The 19,620-nt window shown below is 40.3% G+C and overlaps 1 protein-coding gene across 1 annotated transcript; it reads left to right on the top strand.

Moving 5' to 3' along the window:
• The first annotated feature begins 2,961 nt into the window (after positions 1–2,961).
• Positions 2,962–17,667, top strand: alp3 (alkaline phosphatase 3). The gene is made up of 11 exons (XM_061073405.1): positions 2,962–3,031; positions 4,426–4,542; positions 4,712–4,827; positions 5,556–5,730; positions 9,656–9,828; positions 9,935–10,075; positions 10,854–10,923; positions 11,876–12,010; positions 15,120–15,311; positions 16,479–16,562; positions 17,558–17,667. Exons 1-11 carry the CDS (start codon positions 2,962–2,964, stop codon positions 17,665–17,667), a joined length of 1,383 nt encoding a protein of 460 aa, XP_060929388.1.
• Positions 17,668–19,620: the final 1,953 nt, after the last annotated feature.

The following is a 19,620-nucleotide window of genomic DNA, read 5'->3' as shown; positions in this document are numbered from 1 at the left end:
TCCTGTGATTGTTCAATTTAAATCCATATGATTAAAATATGGGTCTCATCGGCAATACATTTTGTTGATAAACATCTGATCTCTATTTGACATTTTTTATAAGATATAATGATTGATCGTGTAACTGTGAAATTACATTACATTAGATTACATTTAGCTGACGCTCTTGTCCAAAGTGACTTCCAATAAGTGCATTCAACCATGAGGGTACAAACCCAGAACAACAAGAATCAAGAAAGTACAATATCTTTAAAAAAAAGCAAAACTACAAAGTGCTATAAGTAAGTGCCATTTAAGTGCTACTAAGTTGTTAGTTTCAAAATTTGATTCAACGTTTTTTCGAAAGAGGTGTGTTTTTAGTTTGTGGCGGAAGATGTGTAAACTTTCTGATGTCCGGATGTCGATGGGGAGGTGATTCCACCATTTAGGAGCCAGGACAGCAAACAGTAGGGATTTTGATGTGTGAAATCTATTTCATCTTTGAGCCTCAAACTGTTCTTCACAGGAAACCTTGGACAAAATATTATTGATAGATATGACACAAAAAGAAGGTAACAAACAATAAAAGTAAAGACCCAACCTCAAAAGGTATAAAATAATAAAATACAGGTTGGCCCATATTTACAGAAGCATGACACATTCACATTAAAACAAAGTGCAGTTTTTATTGATTAACGAAATACATTTCTCAACAAGTGCAGTTTGTATATTACATTTTTGTAAATTTTGTATCTTGCAGCGTCAAAACCTGTGCCTGAGCCCTGTACTAATATTAATAAATGGAGCTGTTCAGGTCAGGATGTGATCATAGGTCAGTATTTGAAATTCTATTTATTTATTCTATTTATCTACTAATTATAAAAACAAAAAACTGTCTCCTATTGTCTGGTGCTCGGGCCCTAATAAGATATGATATGATACGATATGATATGATATGATATGATATGATATGATATGATATGATATGAAATGATATGAGAACATAAGATAACTTAAGATAACTTAAGATAATTTAAGATAACATAAGATAATATTGAAAAGACAAGATAAGATAACATAAGAAAAGATAAGATAAGATAATATATGTGTACATAAATGTACATACTTACATGAAAAATATTTTAAACACATTTGCTAAAAAGTTTCATAGTGAGATTGTTAGCGAGCTGATGTTAGCATTTAGCTCAATCCACGAGAAGTACAAAGTACAGCCTCAAAGCTGCTAGTGTCTTGTAAAGGCCAATTTATGCTTGTACGTCTTTTCTAAAACGGACAGATAAGACCGCCCTATCCGTCATGGAACGCCCTCTCCGAGCGCCTCGGACAGCTTTTCGTACACCTCTGATTTTTCTAACTGTCCGTCTTTATTTCGGAGACCCCACGGACAGTCCTTGGCGGTGATTGGTCCGCGAACGACATCATTTCCCTATGACGTCATTTCCGGATTTCACATTTCCGGACCTCAAACTTCCTGCTTGACAATAAACCCAAACACAACTACGATTCTACGATTAATGTGACGTGTGTGTTAAGCCAGCGAGTTATCCGGATGACGGTGGCTCGTTAGAGCACTGACGGCATGTGTGCACGGTCACATACGGTTATAACGAGCTTTCAAAAGGGCGCTAGCGGGCTAGGCTAGCGGGCTAGCCACCATGCTAACTGCGGTGGTAACAATTAAAAAAACAGTTAAAAAAATGAATAGCTCCAAGGAATATTAAAGAGTGGAGGGTTTAATTATTGAATTAAAAGATGAGTATGGTCCTGCCTGTTGTGTCTTCTAATGCTACTCCGTCTTTGTGGAAGGCTTGTGGCTGTAACACGTCAGCAATTATGATTTAATAAAATATCAAGCTACAAAGAGGTTGACTGCTTTCATAGTGTGCCACTTTTTTTTTTACTTTGATATCTGATTCACGCTGTGGAGGAGGACATCCCTGTGCCCAAACATATGCATACTTATATATTTATTCCCTTTAGTGGGTGTATTTGCTTATATATACAGTATGGTGAAAATAAGCGCTCCGCTATAATTCTCTTTCATCCAAGAGCAAATTCATGGTGTTTAACCTCATTTACATATTTCATGCATATGAATTACCACAGTCCTCGTCATCTATGGCCTGTCCACATTTGCAAGGCTAATCACTCGACTCATTGGGAACATTAGGTGATCAAATTAGCTCTAATAAATGTCCCATTGATGGTGTGACGCATGGTAGCTGTTGAATAACCAGTAAAACACGTCAGTTGCCATGTTACGTTCTCTCCACTCGCTGACAGTGATGGGGACATTTAGGACGAGCAATCAAACAAAAAACGTGACTGCTGATGCAAACGCTCTTCTCTGGCCCATGTGCTCATTGGAAAATAGATGGCTGTGTGTGTTTGTGCCATTCAGCTCAGTCCCGGTGGACTCTGTCTTTGTGGCTTACATAACTCTATCTCCCACTGCATTATCTGACAGATAAAGCCCAATTATGATTAGAAATCACAAAAACACGCTCGCTCTTTCCATTTGGTGCGTTCACTGCCTTTTCTAGCTCTCTCGCTCAGTGTCATAAATAATGCTCTAAAAAAACACTATCATGAAAGCCTATCTGTAAAGCTTTAACTCTTTTCAAACTCTTAAAAATTCATTTCTCAGATTTAAATTATTTGTCAAATACCATTTATTCTATGAAGCGGACAAATCTCAGCTCTATTTACTCTTCTAGTTATTTAGCTACCCTTGTATTTTTATATCCCTTTTTCCACCTACTTGCAGCTCTAACCCAAACACGAGACAAGTTTTTTCAGTCACTGGTCATAAATTTGCTAAAGGCCTGTAGGACCATTATGCATTTATGACATGCCATTACAATGATTGGCAGCTGGTGCGATTGGAGACGAGCATTACTTCAGTCGAGGAGCTGATTGTTAGGAAGGACAGAGGAGCTCATCTCCAGCCCGAACTTGGCCATGGAGTCGACAAAAGGGGCCATTTTAGCTCTTTTTCTGCTGGTGGCATTCGCATCATCCTGGGCCAAAGGTAAGGGACAAAAAGAGAGAAGCTAGCTTTATTCTGTTAGATGGTGAGCTAGCTCTAAAACGTGTACTTTCATTTTTATTAAGTTATTTTTCTTTAGCTCCTTGTTTTGGGCAATTCTTGTGAGGTTCCATCTTCTACTTTCTTCCGCAAACTTAAGGGAAACAAAAAAAGTTTTGCTCATCCAGCATTTATGCTTCTATTCAGGTATTTATGTATATATTTATTTCTCTTAATCCTTAATAGCGTAAACTCACTGAAACTGCAGCTGGTCTCACTCAGTACTTGTCAACTTTTGAACTGATTATTCACAACTTTCAGATCTTAACTTTCATCTGCTGACAGTGTACTTGTTTCGCTTGCTTTCACACAATCTGGCACATTTAGGTTTCACATTGGCCTAATAATGTTGATATTGATGTATGGTGCTCACCTTCTTTTCTATTCTTCTATGACCTGTTTTAAAACTTGATCTTTCCATCTCTTTGTGCTTTGTCTTTCTCCCTCATGTCGTTGTCTCCTACTCTTCACATTGATCCTCAGCTTCCACCTTTCTTTACATCCTTTGTAATCATTTAATCATTTTGTCATCATTTTCTGTGAGGGGCTTCAAAGCTTTTAAGCAGACTCAGTACTCACATAGTTGTGTAACTGGCTGCTGTCAGCACTAACCGCTTGTTAGTAGAGCACTGCATTAAAATATACAACTACACTGTAGTAGATAAGGAAGCATGTGTATATGACAGTTGCTGATACAAACAAATATGATAATAAATACACTCTGGTCCCTGAGGCCTGAACAAAGGGCGCTCTGCAAGGTTATTAGTTCTACTCGCTCGGATGTCTGTGTGATATAGAGCATCTCTTTGATTCTCTGAATTTGTCACGTTCTTGCTTTAAAGGTTCAGTGTGTAGAATTATTGAGTGGTGAAGTTGCATGTTGCAGCTGAATACCCCTCACCTCATACTACCTGTGGTAGCCTTCAGTTGTCATACAAACTCAAATGGTGTTAAGTTTGTCCAGGTTTCTTGGTTTGCAGGGTTACTCAAAGATGACTCAACAGATTACAAAGAAGCTTCGTTGAAGGGTGGGTCTGGGAATTTATTCTCTGTTTCTTTAAAATGCGAGTTGGGTATTTTTCAACATTTTTAACAAAGAATAATTCATGGATCTTGATGAGAAAACCAGGCACACTTAGGGAACTGATATTTATGACTGTGAGACTTTGGTGCTATACTGAGTGACATTCCAGTTGCTCAGGCAAATCCTCCCTCAAAATTAGGTTTGACTATTTTGGCTTTTAAAATAACAACATATGAACACAATTCATAGCGATAAAACCAATACATTTTTATTTTTGGACTCACACCAGTGGGATTTGTGTATGTGGCTATAGTTGAAGAGGAGAATCCAGAGTTCTGGAGGTCAAAGGCACGGAAGACGTTGCAGTCAGCTTTGGACAGGAAGCTCAACACCAACGTTGCTAGAAATATCCTGCTCTACCTCGGAGATGGTAAGTTACACAACACGGTCATCCTCACAATATTAACACCAGACAGCCTTGCTTGGCGGAGAAGTTAAGACAATCAGAATCAGGAATTGCCTGAACCTCTTTTTTGAGGAAATTTTGCCACCTGTCCCCACTGCTTCCTTTCCCTTGTTAATTTATGTCTGTGCCTCAGGGATGGGAATCACAACTTACACAGCGGCTCGTATCCTCAAGGGACAGCTGCAGAACCAGACAGGAGAGGAGACTGTGATGACCATGGACACCTTCCCCAGCGTGGGATTGGCTAAAGTACACACACGCACACACACACACACACACACACACACACACACACACACACACACACACACACACACACACACACACACACACACACACTCTCACACACACACACACACACACACACACACACACACACACACACACACAATGTAGTGTAGTGTACTGTACAAGTATAAGTGCTTTCATCTTTCATATCCATTCATTAATATCATCAAAGACATTAACCTACTGTTTGCAGAAGTCTCCCATGGGTGCACTCACAGATTTGTCATATGGTCAAGTCACAGGGTTTAGCTTAAAATCTGGTCTCATAGACACCTGCTCCCCTCAGACCATGAACTGAATGTGTCCCATCTTTACATAAAGAGCTGTGTATTGAAATACAATTAATATTAAAATGTAAGCAGATATTTAGAAGATTAATTTGCAGTTTATTATTATTGTTCCATTTACTTGATAGATTACAGTGCTTTCGCCTCATTTGCTAATTATATTCTCTTTTTATTCTTTTCTCTTAAGATTTTTTGGAGGAGGAGCTACTTCCCAAACTGAGAACATTAATGTTTAAATGTATTTTGTCCAACAGTACTCAACTCATACTTGTGTGTGTGTGTGTGTGTGTGTGTGTGTGTGTGTGTGTGTGTGTGTGTGTGTGTGTGTGTGTGTGTGTGTGTGTGTGTGTGTGTGTGCGTGCGTGTGTGCGTTTGTGTGTTTGTGTGTGTGTGTGTGTGCAGACCTATAGTGTGGACTTCCAGATTGCAGACAGTGCAGCCACAGCCACAGCGTATCTGTGTGGAGTGAAAACCAACCTGAACACCTTAGGAGTGAACGCAGCAGCTCGCAACGGAGCCTGCAGGACTCAGAAGGGCAACGAGGTCACGTCCATTCTAAAGTGGGCCAAAGATGCAGGTAAGGATAACACCGGACAATATTTAAGAGTGTTTAAACAAACAAATAAAAGAGTGTGCTAGAGTCAAAAGAGCAAGACAGAAGGGAGCATGATTCATTCCCACCCCTGTGATTTGAAATAGTGACTTTTGAGTCACAATGATAACCTTTGTTTCTTGTATAGTTTGTTATGGATAAGACAAGACATTTTCAGACGGAAGACACATTTTCGATTGATGATAAATGTGGCATTAACATGAAGCTGTTACTAATCGTTATTTTACGAATAGTAACAGCTATTAAATTTGGTGGTGAGTCATTCTGAACTGCCCTGTGATGTCAGCCAAAGGAATATATGGCCTTTAAAAAAAGACTTGTTTTTGAATCATGGAGCATTGGCCTGGCTCCAGACCGTCTAAATGCACATCGCAAAACTCAGAGTCGGTCAGAGCTTTGTTAATGGGATAAGAATGGGCTCATCATCATCCCGGGACACAGACAGAAAAATGGATCAAAGTGTGGGTGGGACAACATCCGCTACACAGGTTGTTGATCATCTTGCAGAAAAAAGCTCAACAGCATATTTATCAGACCGATGTTGAGAACTGCTCCTACAAACCTCTGCTAAACAGTACAGGGGGGATTGCATGAAGGATGACTTCAGACAGTTCTGTGATCGAAGCAAATAACAAACAGGATTTTTGTGAGTCTTGAAGAGCAGGCCCAACTGTATCACATTTTACTTTTGGCTCCTGACAAAGAAAACCCCAATACAAAACCTAATTCTACAGCTGAGTGCTCTGCTGTGAGCTGCAGTCCCTCATCACAGCGCTGTTACAGGGGCTGGAGTGACAGTCTGCAGCCGCAGGTTACACTGCAGGAGGACATCGTGCACAGAAAGCGCACTCTTATCGTGTTCCTCTATTATCAACGGTCGTGGATATCTCATAATACACACACACATACGCACAGTGCAATGGCCCTGACCCTAGCTCAGCTCCAGAGATTGACACCAGCTGTGTGTGTGTGTGTGTGTGTGTGTGTGTGTGTGTGTGTGTGTGTGTTTGTATTTATATATTTGTGAGGACCATCGAGCATAGAACTGAGGTGGGAACATTTTGGCCAGTCCTCACTTTCCCAACTGGCTTTTAAAGATTAGAGTTAAAGGGATAGTGGGTGAAGTGGTTGAGTCCACAACACGGTTTTGGGAGTTTCTAGGGTAAAGAGTGCAGCTGATTAGTGAGTATCCTGATATCTGACAAATAAAGAGACGTAGATGACAACATTATGAAATGTATCATCACACACTCTTCACAATCATCATAGGTTATCTGAGCAGCCTGTGCCAATGATCACTGTCACTGACAGACTGACAGACAGACAGACAGACGGACTGACTGACTGACTGACTGACTGACTGACTGACTGACTGACTGACTGACTGACTGACGGACTGACTGACTGACAGACGGACTGACTGACAGACAGACGGACTGACTGACTGACTGACTGACTGACTGACTGACTGACTGATTTGAGGGACAAAGTGGATGATTTTCTATTCAGAGCGAAAGTGTCCAGATTAACAACCTGCCAAATGTTCAGCAATGGAAAGTGACTTATATCTAACCATAGTTTATCAGGTCTTCAGATTTTGGATATATACAGTAATAACTCTAAAAGATGCATCGCTCTGAGTAATGATCTCTCATCTTTCATCCAGCTGCTCTGTGCATTATTCATTATTATGATAATTCTGTCATGTTATCATACAGGCGGAATGAGCGGAACCAGTTCCAGCTGTAAATGCTGGTTTCACACTGAGCGCTAGTTCTCTGATGTTAAAGGTTCAAGGTTTGTCTCCCTTGGGAGAAAATTGTATTGGATACAGGAAATTGCTGCCTTAACACAAAACACACAGAATAAAAACAGTGAACCTTTAAAGTCTGGAGGAGAATAAGTCACAGCATGTGTATTAAAATAGTCCTTGATCTGAAATAATGTGGTTTGAATGACCTGATTTAGAAATGAAGGAGTCTGTTTCACACAGGCAGTTAGACTTTGAAAGTGGCCTTGTCGGTATTGTGAATAACAACCTTAAGGTTTAATATTGTCAAACCAGGTTTAATGATCCAAATCATAAAGTCATTAAAAACTTTCATTTATCTAAACTGTTTATTCTTGTTTGACCTTGACATTAATAGCAAATTGCTTTTATCAATATCATTTCTGTTATAAATCAGCCATTGTACCAATAGTAATTTCCACCCAGTTTTGTACCGTTGCCAACCCCCCAGTTCAGATACAGTCTAACTGTCCTAAACTAAAGGAACTACACATAATATTCTTAACCATTTTAATTTGACATTTGACTAAAATAGGGTTGGTAAGTTTTTTCTCAAACACCTTTTATCTTATTTGTTGAAATCTTCTTCACTTCCTGATAACCATAAATAAATAAAGTCATCTGAGAAAAAAAAGAAAACATGTCTGTGGCCTCGGAGGACTGTAATAAACACAACTAATCGTTTTATTTGGACTGAATCACTGGCTGGTGTGCAGAGATGATAGTCCGAAGTCAGGGAGTGAGTCATGGAGAATTCGGCTTCTAGCAGTTGTCAGTGCACGTACATGTGTTTTCGGGAGTAGCTTTGACAAGAGGGCCGATGTGAGGGGGTGGGATGTATCACTTTAGTATTTTCAGTTTGGTGTAGGCTGCTCTTTGTAGCTCTTCCAGGATCACCAACCCTTGCTTTAAATTATTTATAGATTATTTCACTGTTACAGATAACTTATGTCAGTTCACTAATCAACTGATCAGCTAATCGTGCTTGTTGTTTTGCGTCGACCTGTGTACCTTCAACATTGGGCTGATTACTGTGTGTTTTATTGAGGGGGGGTATCTCCGCTGGGGAAGTACACTTGGTAGTTTTTCTTTATTAACTCTCGGTACTTGAACCAATCTTTTCTTTATCATTATGAGGTTTTTTGTTCACAGCCTATATATTTGACTTCACATGAACTAACTTCACTGAAATTATAATTCCCACTCACTGCCTCTGATCTTCAGTTTGCCTCATGGAATATAAATTCAACTTCAGAGTCCGGAGTGAAGATGTCTCACTCCTGGTCAGGACCTGGTTAGGTTCTTCTTCCGGCCCTTTTTCACTTTTACACTTTAAAAATCCTAGAGACAAATCTGAGCCTTTTCAGCTTACAAGTGCAGTGCATTTTGGCAGATAACCCAGCTTTTCTTTTAAAGACTCCTTTACTTATCACCAGCTGCTCTGCCTGACCATGTAGTCACTGGTGTGGATTTCAGTTGTGAACTCCCCCGAGAGCTGCAGAGATCTACAGAGAAACACACCTCCCACCCTCACAAAGGAAAATAACAACTTTATTAAAGAATTGTGGCAAACAAGGCATGGGGAATATATTTCACTGCGTAAAACAACAGCCCCCAAGCTGGCAACCTACACACTGAAGATAACAAGTGAAATCACAATGTCTACATGAGCCTTTGCGTTTTTTTTGTGTTGTTTTCTTTGCATGGAAGTAGCCATTTTGCTCGCCCTGCCATCAGAAAGATGATTGTGATTATTTTGAAGAAGTAAAAACAAGCCAGGGAATTGTTTCTCTTAAATTAAAATGATTATCTGAGACTGAATCAATTTAATTTTTATATTTCCCCACAAATTTATTAAATGTAATCACCAGAGGGGGTCACTACATCAATGAAGTTCTACTGATAATCAGTTTTTGGAAAAGGACGCCTCATCTAATCAGTCAGATTCTTGGTAAAGAGATGCCTCTTAATCCTAAATGATGTATTCTGAATATTTACCAAGATGATTATATATCTGGTACATCATAGAGCTCATGTTTTGCACACTCAGACCCATTTAAAGCCGCTGCACATTAAACATGAAATAAATGTGTCTTGTAGGCAAGTCTGTTGGTATCGTCACAACCACACGTGTGCAACATGCCACCCCAGCCACCAGCTATGCCCACAGCGCCAGCAGGAAGTGGTACAGTGACGCTGACATGCCCGAGGCCGCCAAAAGGGACGGCTGCACCGACATCGCCGCTCAGCTCCTCAATAACACAGACATCGATGTGAGAAGCTCTGCCCTCACATCCTTCTAATGGAAATTCCACTTGGTGTGAGGCGTGTTAAAGTGAACAAGTAAATGTGTGTTTGTGTCTGTGATTGTGTTTCCAGGTGATCATTGGTGGCGGCAGAAAGTACATGACCCCCAGGGGCACCAAGGACCCAGAGTATCCCAATGCTTTCTCCTCCAGGGGCAAGAGAAAAGATGGACGCAACCTCATCAATGAGTGGCAGAGCATGAAAACTGGGAAGGTAGCTCTTTTTATCCAGACACAGAGTTACAGCATCAGCTTCAAAGAGAAGTCTAAGACAAGTTCAGAAATTATAAAATAATGTAATGGAAGGTAGCAAGTTGTAAAATCACATAACATTCAATGGACTTTATCTTTGTAAGCGGACACTGCATTGTTTCTCTGTTTCTCAGTGTGTCACAGTCGTTAAAACTTATTTTAAAGGTTCACTCACTACAGACCCTCTCAATGGGCCTGCAAGTCGGCTAGCAGCGAGTTAGCATGGTGAGCAGGCTGTGTGTATCCCAGGGACAGATGTACTGGTTTTGAGAGAGTTTGGCAATGCAGTATATATGTGTCTGGCTGGGAGTCGATGTGCAGACTTGCTGCTGAGGGCACCAGGGACCCAAGAGCTATGAGAACGAGCAGACTGATGATAAGTTCAAAGAATCCTAGAAAAGCAAGTACATTGCAGCAATCTGTACAGTGGCAGGAATACGTAAATAACCTATTCTATATGTTACCATCCTTAATAAGCACAATTTCCACATTAAGTCTGAAATACAGTACAATATCTGTGAGACCACCACCTGGTAAAGAGTGTAACACTCTTTAATTAAGTTGACAGTGGTACTATGTGGATTTTAAAAGTCTACACATTAATTTACATTCACAAAAACAGTCAGTTGAGAACCAGTTGGATGAATGTATAGCAGACTGTTACTTGAGCAGCTTAGAAAAACGATGTGTCTTCCTCCCACTCAGTGTGAAAGTGTGTATATCCTGTGTGTTGTATGCAGACAGCCCACTATGTGTGGAATAGAACAGATTTTGATGCCGTCGACCCTGAAACCACAGACTACCTCATGGGTGAGTTTTCTCATATTCTTGTCTTTACAACAGAGAGGTATTGACTGTCCTTGATTTACTCACAGTCTTGAATACACTACTCGCGTTTTCTTTCAAACTGTACCTGACCTACATAATGTTTTCAAGGAGCAACAACATTCACACAAATTCATTCACAAAAATTACACCATGGAAGAAAAATGTAATTGTCCATCCACATTATTTTCCGCAAACAATCCCACAATAAAATGCAGTACATTTTTAATGAATTCTTTATTACATTGGGACGTGCCAGAAGTTGTTTGTACACTGGAGGCTTTATTAAAAGAATGTCCTCCCTTTGTCCAGCCACGTGCCATTGATTTGTTCCCGTATGTTCTGTTTGTGCTTCACACCATGTGATCATGGTTTTGAGTAAATAAATACATGAAATACATGAAAAACATGACTTACCGCTCCCTATTGACTTGCAGTAGATCATTTTGTTTGTTTATTAGATTGATTTAGCTTTTCAACTTTAACATTAGCTCAAACACTGTTATCATGGCAGATTTGCAGGGGAAAAGATATTTATTTCCACGTCCAGCAGATATTGTAACATATGGCATGAGAATGCTGTTAATGTCAAGGTTTAATTCTGTGTCCTTCTTACAAATCTGAATGTCCAATATTCACATCTGGTTCTATAGCAGCTAAATACTCCAACATTTAAATCAGCTGCTTGCCCACTGCATCTACTGTTGGATGTATCATGTCAGGGAACTCAGTGACCTCATTGTGGTGTGTGATGGTACGGAGGAGAAGTACTGCAGCTTCAATCATCATCCAGTTTCTGGACTGAGTGTGTGCTGAAAATAATGATATTGGTGGGAGGATGGGTTTCTCCTATCTGCTGCACCTCCACTGTGGGCTGATAAAGTGGATATACTGTATTTTTTGGTTCCTCTTTATTTGATCTTTCTCTCCCCCCCAGCTCTGTTTGAACCTGGGGACCTGCGCTTCGAGATGGAGAGGGACCCAAGCATGGACCCGTCCATTGTTGAGACCACAGAAAAGGCAATCCGCATCCTGCAGAAAAACCCGAATGGCTTCTTCCTGCTAGTGGAGGGTGAGGATAAGAGCTTCAACCACCTTCCACACATAACCACCAATTAATTTATCAAATAAACATTGGATAATAAACCCCCTTGGTAGATTAAGGTTCGGCTAAAAGCTATAAACATATTCAACTGTGATGGCTTTGCTAAAACATCAAAAGGTGTCTTATAAAATAGTGTCTTTATTGTCTCTACTGGGTCCTTTGAGGCTATCCTCATGGTTTCTGCTGCACAGCAACAGCCTCCAGAATACGTCAAGTTACCTACAGTAGGGCCACTGACTTGACATTGATTCTGCATGCAGCTCAATGGGTTTGCCGCAGTGTGTGTGTGTGTGTGTGTGTTTTAGTGGAGTGTGGTTGGCCGACGTGTTTAATTCCACACAGCCACCTCGTGCATCTCCCCTTCGGTCTGAGGCAGATGCCTGGGGACTCTGTAATGTGACAGTGTCTTGACAATGACTTTAAAATAACAGGCCAGAGTATAAATAGAAGCAGGCATATGGTGCACCCAATCACTGACGGCTCACTGAGAACACAAGTTATTAACCACAGCTTCGTTCACTCTCCAGTGAAATGGAGGAAGAGGACAGGTGCTGGAGGAATCTGCTAAAGTGAGAAAAGTTCAGTGAACAAGTACTCCTTTCAAAATGTATGTCTATTCCAAGAGATATCTTTTAGAATAAATTAAATATGAAATAGGATGCTTACTTACCTCTAACCATGTGAAGGAAATGCATTTTTAAATAGGTCTCAAAAAGGCCCTGCATTGGATGTATAGGCTATGCACCAAACTTGACTTAAACTTAAACTTATAACTTATTATTAATCAAGGTAACAGGAGGCTTTATTTTCAACGCCTTTTGATTGTATCATGAGTCCATGTCAACTCTGTAGGCACAAGTCAGATTACAGTCCCTGGTCATATGTGACAAGTGAAAGTTAAGGCTTAAGTCAGTCAACAGGTCAAACCTGTTCCAAGGGTATTCTTAACATTCCAAATCTGTGAGGACAGATGTCTAAATACTGTCAAAAATGTCAAGCTGTTGATAAGTTTTCTTATGCATATTTTTATTTATAAAAAATAACTAAATTGTCTTCATTGTGTGTAATAATAAAAGGCCTGCCTGTCAATTTCTGAATTTGACTGAGGGGTTTTTCCCTAAAACCTCAGCCCAAGTCTTCAAGCGTCAAATACTCAATTTCACTGTAGCTAATTCCCAGTCAAGTGTAAAACCACTATCTTTGTGAATTCAGTCTGATCCAAGTCTCAGGTCCCAGCTCTACAGTTTCACTTAAGTGTGTTTACTAGGGCTGTCAATAGATTAAAAAAAAATTACTAATTAATCTCACATTTTGAAATTCATTAATCGCGATTAATCGCGATTAAAAGTTTGTTTTTCTTCTAAAGACTAAATCTAATGAATTAACGAGTAATCACTTCAGACAGCCTGTATTTTACACAATGCTGTGTTTTCGAAGAGACTCAGGCCTATAACACCTACCTATAAAGTGGCAGCCAGGTCGTTAAATATCATGTATGATAAATTGTGTAAAAAAAAATATTTAAAAACAACAGTGTCCTTGGAAACAATAACACTGCTTCTTTCTTCAGTGAAACATCCAGATTAGTAAAAGGTAAAAAAAAAAGGTGTATTTGAGACACCATTACGAATACGTATTCTCCACATAGGCTTGAGTGGAGAATACGTAATTTACCCTCCACACCCGACATTGAACGGAGCGAACAGCGGAGAAGTTCTTGAAGATGGATGACATTAAATTAATAATTGAAGTGGAGAAGTAAAGTGAGCTGTATGATCCTCAGCACATATGAGGCAAAAATACAAACGTTGGGACGCTGTTGCAGTTAATGTTGGAGCAACAAGTAAGTATATGCTTGAAAAAAATGATTAAATGCGGTTTTTACTGCAGGCTGATAACAGCAAAAGTATGTGATATTATTGGCGCTGCGCGGCGCTTCAGCAGCGCAGAGTAGGACTACACACACGAACATGCGCACAAACACACACACAGTTCGAGGAAGATTAAAAAAATGCACATGAGAGGACGGAAAGAGTGGAGTTGCCTGTGTGACGGTCTCTGTTTGCACTGCTGCGTTCTTCCTTCACTTCACTTGACTCAGGCTTAGTGAAACAGTTTAACTTTATTTTCTGTAACATATAACGGGACACAGTCACAGTTATCTACAAAAGAAAAGTTGCATATTACTAAACCAGTTTCATGCACTAAAATAACCATTAGAAACTAACTAAAACACTTACAGACAGAGCAACACAACTCACTCAGACCGGGGGAATCTGCTTCTGAGATAATAAAGGGTGCGCTGCTACACTAATCCCCAGAAGTTCCTGCTGTGGGCCTTCAAAATAAGACACGGCAAAATAAAAGAAATATAGTTCAGCCAGCGCTGAGCCAGGGTAGCAGCGAGCGGACCCTTGTTTCGCTGGATCCGTTTGATAACCTCCAAGGCAGAATTCCACCGGGTGGCAACATCTTGAACTAGCAACTCTTCTTGCTGTCCTTGTGCAGTTTGCTGTGCTTTCATTCAGACGGGACTTATCATTTGACGGGCTGTGTTTGAAGCGCGACGCTGGCAGCTTGCTCGAGGAGCTGAATTTTCTTCCGCACACCGGATGTAAACAAAGCTGCGTTAACTTCGTTAAAAATTTTTTTATCGCATTAATCTAGGTCACAATAATCTCATAGATTAACGCTTTAACTTTGACAGCCCTAGTGTTTACAGAATGATTTTTTAATGAGGCCCTGAATCACATTATTTTTTTTATAGATTTTTTATTTCTACATAATCATCAGACACCAGGAGAGAGAGTGTAGGCTTGTATGCATAATAATTTGATTTAAAATAAATGCTCATCTCACTGAGTCTTTATTAATAAATAGGGAAAAATTAGAAAAATGAATGGGTCGTATCTGGTTTGATTAAACTCATAGTTATCTTTCAAAACTCAGCCTTTTTTTTTTACTTTTGAGGGAAATGGTCATAGAATAGTCTTCTCTGTCACATAAAGTACCAAACAGTATAAGAAGCCATAACATCACCTGTCATCATCTTTGACCCTCCCCCCTCTGCGGTCAGGTGGGCGTATCGACCAGGCTCACCACGCTGGCCAGGCGTACATGGCCCTGCATGAGACGGTTGCCTTTGACGACGCTATTGCCAAGGGCCTCGAACTCACCAAAGAGCACGAAACTCTCACCTTAGTGATGGCTGACCACTCCCACCCATTTACCTTCAATGGATACCCGTTTCGAGGACAAAGCATTCTGGGTAATATAAACTGACTTTAGTCCCAATTTAGTTGTTAAATCTTTCCCCACATAGCATAAAATCTCCATTTATTCCTCTTTCATTCCTCCATACCCAAAGGGACATTTTGTATATACGTGGGTATGAGTTTGTGTGTTTTTGTGTGTTTTTGTGTGCATGCATTGGCAGCTTCCTCTCAGCTTCAGTGTGTCTCTTCCACAAGCAGCTTGACATTTCCTCTGCTTTCTCTCCCCTGCAATTACAGCCGGTGTAAACAAATACAGCCAGCAGCCTTTCTGTTCCTCACCTCTCTATTTCAGTCCCTCGCTTTCTCCCCGCCCCCCCCTCCTTCTACCACCTTCTCTGTTTGGACAACCTCTTTAAGCACAGTTAATTTGGCCATATGAAGATTACAAATCTTTACAGCATATGGGTTTTGTAGGAAAATTTCTATCCAGCCACTTTCATGGCTCAGAAGATTCTTTGAATGAGTAAGTGAGGGCGGTAAGTATGATTAAATTCTGCAGATTACTGGGGCAGCACTCTATAAGGAACTAATTTATTAGAAATGCTCCTAAAGAGCATTTGGTGTTTAACAGTCAAATAAGCACATGGGTTTTAATTGAGGTATAAGTCAAATATTGACCTTTAACCAGCAAACTTTTCACATAAAAGATTCACCCATTCATTCCAAATACAGTATATCATTATCTGCCTTCACAGGCAATATTGATTATGCATTTGTCTTACCTCCTACAATTTCCCCTTTTCTGCTCTTTCTTTTCTGTCCTTATTTACTCTCCTCCTCCTCTTCTTCCTCCTCCTCTTCCTACTCCTCCTCCTCCTCCCAGCGGTGCAGCAGTGATTAATGTGCTTGTGAAACCCTGAGCTCTTCATCAGCAGGAAGACTCATGAGGCTAATGGCTCATCTGGGGAGAAACACTGAGATACTCAACAAGCACTAGACCTCCTGCAGCCCCCTGGGGATCCATAGGCCTCACCTACGTGTGTGTGTGTGTGTGTGTGTGTGTGTGTGTGTGTGTGTGTGTGTGTGTGTGTGTGTGTGTGTGTGTGTGTGTGTGTGTGTGTGTGTGTGTGTGTGTGTGTGTGTAGAAGCAAAGAGAAACAACAGTAAAAGGGAAGTGATAACTCAAAGATAAGGTGTGATCTGCTTTGTGCATTCTCCAGGTAAATCCCCACTGTGGGCTAAAGACATGCTGCCTTATACCACACTGATGTACGGCAACGGACCTGGACACAAAATCACCAATGGCACACGGCCTGATATTCGCAATGTCAACACCAGTAAGATGGATTCATTGTTTCTTCACTTTCATCACAAGAATATCACATAATTTCGTTAATCAAACCCTTCGACCTGTTACAGAATTCTTTCAACAGTCATTAATTCACAATTCTGTTTTTAGAATCATAACACTGTCAAATTTTTACTCAGAACTACTTCCACTTTATCTTTCGCAGACATTTTTGTGATTTCATTTTCATGAATATTTTTATAAGCCGCAAAAGAAAATGACAGTTCAGTTAAGGTAACATCATAATTGGTTGTATATATGTAAATAAAGCTGCTTTAAGCCCCCCTCCAAATATTCTCCTGACATTATCTGGAGTTGCTGTAAAGTAAGAACTTTCTGTGGAGTTTCTCCTGTCAGCCCCATAATAAACTCTACACACAATGCCTGGATGAGGCCATTTGAGGATACAGCAGGAGAATCTCCGGAGGATTCACAGCGAGCCAGCGTGTTTTCTAACACATGACAGATACAAAACTGATCATAACAAAAAATATTCATATTATATGAAGATAAAAAGGAGTAGCCATGCATGTGGAAGGTGCTGGCAAGCATCAAGAGCTTTTGACATTAACGGCCAACGCTGGTAGTGATGAACCCAAATGCCATCCATCGGAGGTTTTCTTGTTATTATTAGTCTACCAGACCAGAAGGATCTCCTGCTGCGTTGTCCATATTTGAAAGGCAGGCAAAGTTTGGATGTGATGTAAAAACACTTGTTGGTATTCCTGAACAAACACGGCAAAAAGAGTGTGATGTGATTTGTCTGCGTCTTCCAGAAACCAAGGACTACGTCCAGCTGTCCGCGGTGCCCACAGAGTCGGCCACCCATAGTGGAGAGGATGTGGCGGTGCTCGCCCGTGGACCCATGGCCCACCTCTTCCAGGGCGTCCATGAGCAGAACTACATCGCTCACGCCATGGCCTACGCTGCCTGTGTGGGCGCAGACCTGAGGCACTGCCAGGGAGAAACCACCACCAATAATAACATCAGGAACAGGGCTCATGGTTCAGCGGCTCTGCTCAGTGTCCTCCTCAGTACGCTGCTGGCTTATGCACTGCTGATGTAAGATCCCTTTCTTGGTGAATTTTGTTAAAATACATTTTCAGCGAATCAAATTGTTTTTTTTAAACTGTATGTTTAGTGTAAGAAGTGAAAGAAAGAAATTAATAAATTTATTAAATTCTTCAATTTATCTGAAAAGTTCAGTGTTGTCAAATATGTTGATCCATAGTTTTCTTTAGTTTTTTAGAGTCTCATGATGAAACATGAATGTTGCAGGATGCACTTTTAGCTGCATTGGTGACCCCAAGCAAATGTGAAGTAGGAATTCTGCATTTTGGGAAACACACAAACACGATTTCTTGCTGAGAGTAAGATGGGAAGACGACTGTTAATACGGATAAAGGACAAGGAGTTGGTGCTGCTTCTATCTCATGGTGACGGATGTTGCCTAGAATTATTTCCAGCATGTCAATTTCCCCATATACTCACTACTTCTGTTTGCGTACAAATCAAAAAGCATAGGATATTCTGGAGTGAGCCGGACAGGTTTTTATCTGTTTCCACTCTTTGAGATCTGAGCTAATCCCCTGTGGCTTCATATTTATATTTAGTGTAAACACATGAGAGTAGCGTCTGCCCATCTCTAGCTCTGGGCATGTAAAGCCCATACTGAAAGCTTATATATATATAAAACTTCCAAAGCTCTTCGATGATGTCATTTTTATATTTTTGATTGCAAACATAAACTTATGATTTCAAACATAAAGCTCCCACATGCAGTCATTTGAAATAAAATAAAAAAATATATATATAAAGTATACAATTCGATTCAAGCTTGTGTTATAAGTTTATCGTCCAGTCTCTGCAGTGTTAACTGAGCTTCCATGTGACTGGGTTTGATGACTTGAACTATCCATTAGTAAAGATCACCTCTTTGTATCTTTGACCGACAGATTGTGGTAATTATTTTGGACATCTGCTGGGGTTTGGAGTTCATGAAATTGATTTTGACTCTCTTTGGGCTCTGGCTCATTTAAGATGAGGGGTCTGCTCTCATCCTCTACCCATAGCCTGTCAAGACCCATTTATACATCGTCTGGTGGAGCGATGCTCAAAGCTTGAGAGGAGATGCAGGAGGAAGGGTTGTCTCTTTTGTCTGGTGTTGAGGTTACTTTTATGGGTAGAGAGCAGGTGGTGGTCAAGGACAGTGACTCTTTTCTCTACACATTTCTATTTTCATAGTAAGTCTGAACAGATTTTTCAAAATATTCATTTCATTATAAAAGTTAAATCAATTGAAACAAGCATCCTGACCACAATGTAAAAAGGAACTGCTAATATTCATTCAAACACATTTCATGGTCACCTTCAGTAGATCATATGACCTAAGTATACAAATGTCATGATGCATATACTGTACACCATCACCTTCCATCATGTGACTAAAATCCAACTAAAACTACTAAAGCATCTCTTATCGTTTTTGTTTGTATATAGTAAAGGAATAAATTAATATTTTGGGAGATACATTGTTTATTTTCTTGATGAGTGTCAGTTCAGTCAGACGACTCACATTTGAACTGCTTATTACAGCATAACATTGTTAGTATTTGATGTCTCGGATCTGACCTCATCACTCCCCATGATATGATTACATTAATATGATAGTGAGTGATGAGCAAATCTCTTTAAACCCCCTGTCGGAGCCTACTGGTGGATGCTGGGTAGTGAAGCTGCTGAATCAACCAGCAGCAATAGAGACGAAGCAGCAGCAGGGCAAGCAAAGGGACTGGTATTTGTGCAGCTTAAGTAGGCCACCAAATTGGGAGGGTGTGTATGTTTAACCTGAAAAGTTTGAAACCACAGTTGAAAATAAAAAGTTAAACATGTCTCTAATGACCAGGGATATGTTGGAAGGCGTCTTCCTCCTGCTTGTTGTTTTCTTTCATTCGGTTGGAACCAAGAGTCTTTTTACCTGTCATGGCTCCCCTAACGTGTTTGTACTGCGTCTC

This window comes from Limanda limanda, chromosome 6 (genome assembly GCF_963576545.1).
Source record: "Limanda limanda chromosome 6, fLimLim1.1, whole genome shotgun sequence".
NCBI classification, from domain to species: Eukaryota; Metazoa; Chordata; class Actinopteri; order Pleuronectiformes; family Pleuronectidae; genus Limanda; species Limanda limanda.
This window is presented reverse-complemented; position numbering and strand designations above follow the sequence as displayed.